General features: G+C 40.3%; 1 protein-coding gene across 1 annotated transcript in view; it reads left to right on the top strand.

Moving 5' to 3' along the window:
- The window catches only part of FAM105A (family with sequence similarity 105, member A), a 48,215-nt gene that overhangs the window by 35,162 nt on the left and 5,780 nt on the right, over positions 1–7,273 (top strand). The window contains exons 2-5 of the mRNA XM_006874157.1: positions 1,394–1,553; positions 1,637–1,668; positions 1,774–1,865; positions 4,709–4,858. Of these exons, the coding sequence (XP_006874219.1) occupies positions 1,394–1,553; positions 1,637–1,668; positions 1,774–1,865; positions 4,709–4,858 (434 nt within the window). The remainder of the gene's footprint in view (positions 1–1,393; positions 1,554–1,636; positions 1,669–1,773; positions 1,866–4,708; positions 4,859–7,273) is intronic.

Here is a 7,273-nt window from a genome sequence, read left to right as displayed (position 1 = left end):
CCGCTCCCTCCTGGAACCCTTATACAGGGTCACTATGAGTTGGAACCAACTGATGGCACAACGAAAGTTATAGAACTGGATGTTTCTTTTTTTAGATTGAATGATTGAATATTCTTAAAAATGTTTATGTACATCAATGATAGACACTTTATAGGTAAAGTTTTCCAATGTATCTTTCTTTTTTTCTTTTTGAGGACTAAAGTGGTCCAACTTAAGCCATTGTATTTTTTTTTTAAGTCTTTATTGTGAATTGAGTGATAGTTTACATGGGAGAATATCAGTTTTACATTCATCCTATCGTATTTTGTTTCATTGCAATGATTACAATCCCCTCCATGCATCATCATTTAGCAGTATTTGCTTCAATTCCTTAGGGTTTTTTGGTTCATTGGGGTTTTTTTTTATTTTTATGTACACCAAAATACTCAGGAATATATAAACAGTTAAACAACCAAACAAGCCTGCCTCCTGGCCGCCAGCACACAGTCTTTCTCTTTCCATGAGTCTAGAGTCCTCAGCTGCACCCTCTCTCCATGTTCTCATCTCTGCCTCCACATCTGATATCACTTCTTCTCTCGATAGGATCCCACATTCTGCTCATGCTCTTCTCCCTTGATGGTCCAAGGGTCCTCTGTTCCTGGACTATAAGATTAACTACTCCCCCTTTTCATTACAAAACTTCTACCTTTACAGTTGTGACAATCACTGTTAGTCATGATAACAATTACTACTGAATCATAAGAATCTTATCCCCATCTCTTTTTTTATTTCTTAAAGCTGACTCTTATGTAGTAGTTATTGTTGTTAGGTGCTGTTGGGTCAGTTCTGCCTCATAGCAACCCTGTGCACAACAAAACGAAAAACTGACCAGTCCCGCCTCCTTTTCACAATTGTTGCTGCATTAGAGCCCACTGTGTCATTCCATCTCGTTGGGGGTCTGCTTCTTTTTCACTGACCCTCCATTTTACCAAGCATGATGTCCTTCTCCAGGGATTAGTACCTCCTGATAATATCTCCAAAGTACATGGGACAAAGGCTGGCCATCCTGGCTTCTAAGGAGCACTCTGGCTGCATTTCTTCCAACACTGATCTGTTCGTTCTTTTGAAAGTTCGTGGCACTTTCAATATTCTCTAGTACTGTAACTCAAATGCTTCAGTTGTTCTATGGTCTTCCTTATTCATGATACAAATTTCACATGAATGTGAGGTTACTGAAAATATGCTGGCTTGGATCAGGTGCACCTCAGTCCTCAAACTGACATCTCTGATCTTGAACACTTTAAAGAGGTCTTGTGTAGCAGATGTGCCTAATGTAATTTGGCATCTGGTTTCTTCACTGTTTTTCCCTTGAGCGTTGATTGTAAGGTAAATTAATTTTGTTTTTTTTAAATAGGAGGTGACAAAGTTCTTTCTTGGACACTAGTCTCAAGCCAAGCCTTGGACACTGCCTGGAGGACAGTGAAGGGATCCATGATACTGGCAGCCTCGTTACTTCTGGCTGCCCTCTGCCGCTTCCGAGAGCTATATTCATACTCTGGACATGGTCTGAAATGGTAGGTTACTGTGTCTTCAAATTCCAAAATGCCCTGGCCATTCAAAGTAGACCTTTCATACGATTGTCCCTTTTCTCTTTCAGGTGGATCGGATACCTGCAGAGAAAATTCAAAAGTAAATATTTTCATGTGTGTTTCCTTATATTTAAGATGAGGGGGCAGCTCAAGCAGGGAGGAGAAAGGGGAAACAAACTGCTTGTGATGTTTGTGTTTGATCCAGAGAACCTCAGCGTGGAGGCAGAAGTCGATGTGCTCAGTTATTGTGCCAGAAAATGGAAAGGAGAAACACCCTATGCGAGACTTATGAAGAAGGTGTGTCTGTTTATAAAAATGATGGAAGGGCGCAGACTTTTCCCATAAAAATCAGGGGAAAGAAAGGAGACATTCCATTCTGCCAAACTGGACCCAAAGATCAACTCCTACCACGTGTGAAACTAGCCACCCCAGTGGCTCTCAGTCAGAAGCATAAGTTAGACGTTGGCTTTGGGCCATGTCCCCAGAGCTGACTCTTTGGAAAATGAGGGAAAGCAGGAAGAACCAGGTAAAGCAGGTCTGTAACCGGGGAGACTGGAATGTCCCAGCTCTTCATAGCCTCACCTAAGAAGAGCTGGGATGGTACACTTCCGCACATACAGTGGAGTCTGTCCTTGATGGGACCAGGCACCCAAATGGAAAATACATGGAAGGTTTTTAGAATTTTTAGATTTTTAGTATTCTCTCTCAGATTAGTTTTGGTACATATTCCCAGAAGTGCTGCCTAACTTTGTCACTAGCAAAAGCCATACAGAAGAGTCCATTGAAGTACCTCCTCAGCATGTAGTCTTTCTTTTTTTTTTTTAAGAAAAGTTTTTATCGTGAGTTGAGTGATAGTTTACATGGAGAACATCAGTTTTACATTCATCATTTCATTGCAATGATTACAATCTTCTCTGTGCATCATCATTCAACAGTATTTGCTTCTATTCCCTCTGTTTGTTTGGGGTTTTTTTGGCAGTGGGTGAGGGGATATGTATACCAAAACGCTCAGGAATATATAATCATTTAAATAACCAAAGGACACATTCTGCAAGCCTGCTTCCTGGCAACCAGCACACAGCCTTTCTCTTTCTATGAGTCTAGAGTCCTCAGCTGTTCTATCTCTCCATGTCATCATCTCTGCCTCCATCTCTGGTGTCACTGCTTCTCTGGACAGGGGCCCACAGTCTGCTCATGATCTTCTTCCTTGATGGTCCTAGGGCCCTGTGTTCCTGGACTGTAAGATAAATTACTCCCCCCAGTTTGTTACAAAACTTCTACCTTTACAGTTGTGACAGTCATAATTAGTTACTCAGCATGTAGTCTTAAAACTGCAAGATATCAACCTTCAGAACTGAAAGTTAAGAGTTAAGTAAAATTCTGTACAATAAGCTGAAGTGGAGTGACCCAACACCTGTCTTGTGTCACAGCACTATTATCTTTAATAATTGTGCCCAAAATATGTCATGTGGTTATGTGCTGTGGAGTCGGTTCCGACTCATACCGACCCTGTACAGGGTTTCTGAGGAGGCTGTAAGTCTTTACGGGAGCAGAAAGCCTCATATTTCTCCCACGGAACAGCTGGTAGTTTCGAACTGCCGACCTTGAGGTTAGCAGCCCAATTTGTAACCAGATTTGTAACCAGAGCCCAAAATATGGAAGTATGGACATTTGGGGCCTGGAATACTTTTATTGCAGTCTTCCATTTCATGGGAAATATTAACATATGTAATAGCTAGGCTAGGTGAGATCAGTTGCTCATCTGTGTTGCAAATGTTATGCTAGCATGAAGCAGCTTAAGTTTAATAAAGTGACTGATTTCCTTCATCTGGGTAAATTGGCTATTATGAAGTAGTATGACTGTGGTCAGAAGATTCCCATCGGTATGAGTATTTACAGATGCGATGGCCAGCCTAGATTTGTTTGTCTCCTATTCTTTTTTGTTTGTGGTGGTTATTATCTTCTAGTCTTGAGGCTCTATGAGTCAGTGAGTGAAGTATAGATAGCAAAATTCCACTACCTCTTCTTAGCCCCTGTCGCAAAATACTCTCTCTTTTGGGGTCTCTTTCCACCGAAAAGGATTTTGTAACTCCTTTGTGAGAGTTCTCTTTTCTCTTAAGAATGGTTTTATAATAAGACTTTGTTTATAACTTTTCTAGTACTAGTACTTCTTGGCTTCTGACCCAATCCCCACATAGAAAAGGAAAGAGGAGAATGGAGCATTGCTTTCTTTGCACATTAGTCTTAGGGCATCAGGTGCTCAGCTACTGAAACACTGTAGCAAAGTAGGTGTCTATCTTCATACTTAGATCTCTTGACACACTTACTTAAGATTTGCAAGTAAAAGTGTAAAGCCTGTTACTGCTCACATGCTGAAGAAAAAGCTACCCAAAACAAGACTGAAATTCAGATTACCAAATTAATCATAATTTTATTGATGTAACACTGACAACATTAATAAAAAAGGCAGCATGCCTTGAAACTGTTGCATAGGTCATTTTGAAATTCCATGAGATTCAAAGCCCATTAGCAAATTATTAACAACTAAAGTAAATTACAAATTTTTAAATTTAGTTTTGACTGATTGATCACATGCACTAATGTACATATGTAAGTTTCTGTGCCTTAGACAGTTAATATTATTAGTTCATAAATTCTGTGGTGTGAATAATTATTGTTATTGATCGTTATGCCATATGTACCTGTTAAAATTCCATTTAATTATAAAATATTTCCAATCTATTTAAAAAGTAGATGTAGATATATGCATATAAGTGCCCTGTATGCATCACAGACTTTTTTTGCCATGTTTGCTTCTGATTTTTAAAGAAACAAAATATTACTATTTTGTTTAAAAACAAAAACTACATGATAGTTTTCACTGTGGTCAAGTTGATCTCCCCCAAATGATATCTCGCCGCCCTGGGTTTCCAGGCGTTTAGTGTCAAATAGCAGCCCGTGGACTCATCCGTGTGAGAGTTGCCTTTAAATTACATACGATCATAAGTCTGACTTACGTCATTGTTTTTGCTTCTGGGTCCATTGTGGTTGGGAAGAACAGCTGCCTGAAAAGACAGTGCGCTCCTCCTTTTCATCTGCGGGATTACAAACCAAGTGTTTGTTTTCTCTTTATCGAATAGGCTTATGAAGAACTATTTTGGCGACATCATATTAAGTGCGTTCGACAAGTGAAGAGAGATAATTACGATGCTCTAAGATCCGTGTTATTTCAGATCTTCAGCCAGGGCCTCTCATGTCCCTCCTGGATGAAAGAAAAAGACATTGTCAAGGTATGCCTTCCTGCCCGACAGGTGGGAACTGTCGCTGACTACGGTCCAAAAGCACACGGTCTTCTGTGGAGGGTTTCACTCAGGACAGGGGTAAGGTAAAGGAAGGGAACTCGGAGAGATCATTTAATCCAATCTTCTCCCCTCAAAGTTTACAAAGAAACTGTCTCAGAAAGGTCACCATACTCAGTTTGTTTGGTTTTAATTTTTCAATGTCCCCATCTTTTCTTGAGGTTATTGGTCCTTCATAAGTAGGGTGACTGAGTAAAACTTGCTTGTTTACTGTATGTTGTTGTTGTTAAGTGCCGTCAAGTCGGTTCCAACCCATAGCGACCCTGTATAGGGTTTCCGAGGAACAGCTGGTGAGCTTAAACTGCTGACATTGCAGTTCAAATGGCTTTGCATTCTGGTGCATTAACCCACAGAACCACACCAAGACTCCGGTATAGGAATATATAAATGTTGACTAATACATGCAGTTGTGCAACTCCCCCGTGTCAGGGATTCCCTTCACCCCCATTCCTCCTGACCACCAATAAGTTTTCTATCCCTATAGGCTTGCCTTTGTGAGAATGTCATATAAGTGGAATCATAGTATATGTAGGAATCATGCCATATGCAACCTCTCCTCAGGAACCCTATACAGGGTTGCTATGAGTCGGAACCGACTTGACAGCACTTAACAACAGATGTCTAGCCCTTTGACATAGCTTAATACATTTGCTATTCATGCATGTTGCCCCATGAATTGGCAGTTTGCTCCTTTTTATTGTTGAGTGGTATCTCCTAGTATGGATATAGACAGTTTGTGTCTCCATTTACCAGTTGAAGGGAAACAGTATTGTTTCCATTTGGGGCTATTGTGAAGAAGCTGTTGCAAATAATCACAAACAGGATTTTTTAAAGTAGTGTTTGATTGTAATTTTGGTGGAAATGTCCACAGTGAAGCAGGCTCCCATTCCATACAGTCTTCCCATGCTGCTCAGTGTCATTGGTGAGATTCTGCACATTGTAACTGAGTCCTCATTATTTCCATCTAGTTGTTCCGTTTACACCAAGAATTTTGTGAACATAGATTTTCATTTCTTTGGGTAAATGCCTAGAGTAGGATCGCTGGGTCTTATCGTATGGGTCGGAATCGACTCGAAGGCACTTAACAACAACAATCGTATATCTAACTTTTTCAGAAACTGCCAAATAATTTTCCAAAGTGGCTCTGCCATTTCCCTTCTCACCAGCAATGGATAAAAGTCCCAGTTGCTCCACCTCCTTGCCAGCGTTTGGCATTGTCACTTTTTTTTGTAATAAGTGGGCATTGGTATTATTAGGGTTTTAATTTGCATTCCTGGTGTGGTGCTGTAGGATAAGCACTACTGGACTGCAAAGTTGGTTTGAACCGCAAAGTTGGCAGTTCAAACTCACCAGCCACTCCTTGGGAACCCTCTACAGAGTTGCTGTGAGTGGGAATAGACTTGACAGCACTTTGTTTAATAAGAACAATGAATGGTGCTGTTTAGCCTTTTCCATGTGTTTATTTGCCATCCATGTTATCATCTTGGGGGAAGGATTGGATTTTAGGTCCATTTTTAATGTGGTGGTTTTCTTATGATTGATCAAGCATTGAATACAAAGATTCCGAGGACAAATGCTTTATCAGCAGTTGACTTACATATATCTTCTACCTGTCTGTAGCTTGTGATTTCACTAACAGTGTAAAGATAGCTCATTCTTATTGCCTATAACCTGAATTTTTATTTTGAAATGCAGTTTGCTGATCTAGAAAGTACATTTAAAGATGGAGGAATGAGGAAATGCCAAGCATATCCGTCTGTGTAGCTATGTGTGTTTTATGACCTTACCATTTCTTAGAAGTGTTTTTATTAGTTCTGTTTCATCTAGCAAATATTTGTCAAGTGTGCTGGACATGCTGCTAGTTGCTGTGGACAAAGGCTATAACATAATTTATACTAATGCTGTAGATTGGTGTGGTGCTGTGGGATAAGCACTGGATTGCTGACCACAAGGTTCGTACTTCAAACCCACTAGCCGCCCTCAGAAACCCTATACAGGGACGCTATGAGTTGGAACTGACTTATCAACACTTAACAACTTAAAAACTACAATAGATACATTCAAGGATCCCTGGTGGTGCTATGGGTCAAGTGTTGGGCTGCTAACCACAAGGTTGGAGGTTCAAATCTACCCGCTGCTCTTCAGGAGAAAGATGAAGCTGTCTGTTCCCATAAAGATTTACAATCTTGGAAACCCTGAAGAACAGTCCTCCGCTGTCCTATATAGGGTGGCTGTGAGTCACAATTGACTCGATGACAGTGAGATTTTATACATACACAGAAAGTTTGTGGAAAAATTCCATTATCTTTCCATTCCCTTTTTCCTAAGACTTTTTGAAGCCCATAT

The sequence above is a fragment of the Chrysochloris asiatica genome, unplaced genomic scaffold (genome assembly GCF_000296735.1).
Source record: "Chrysochloris asiatica unplaced genomic scaffold, ChrAsi1.0 scaffold00264, whole genome shotgun sequence".
NCBI lineage: Eukaryota > Metazoa > Chordata > Mammalia > Afrosoricida > Chrysochloridae > Chrysochloris > Chrysochloris asiatica.
The sequence above is the reverse complement of the archived record's forward strand: the minus strand, read 5'-3'. Positions and strand labels throughout refer to the sequence as shown.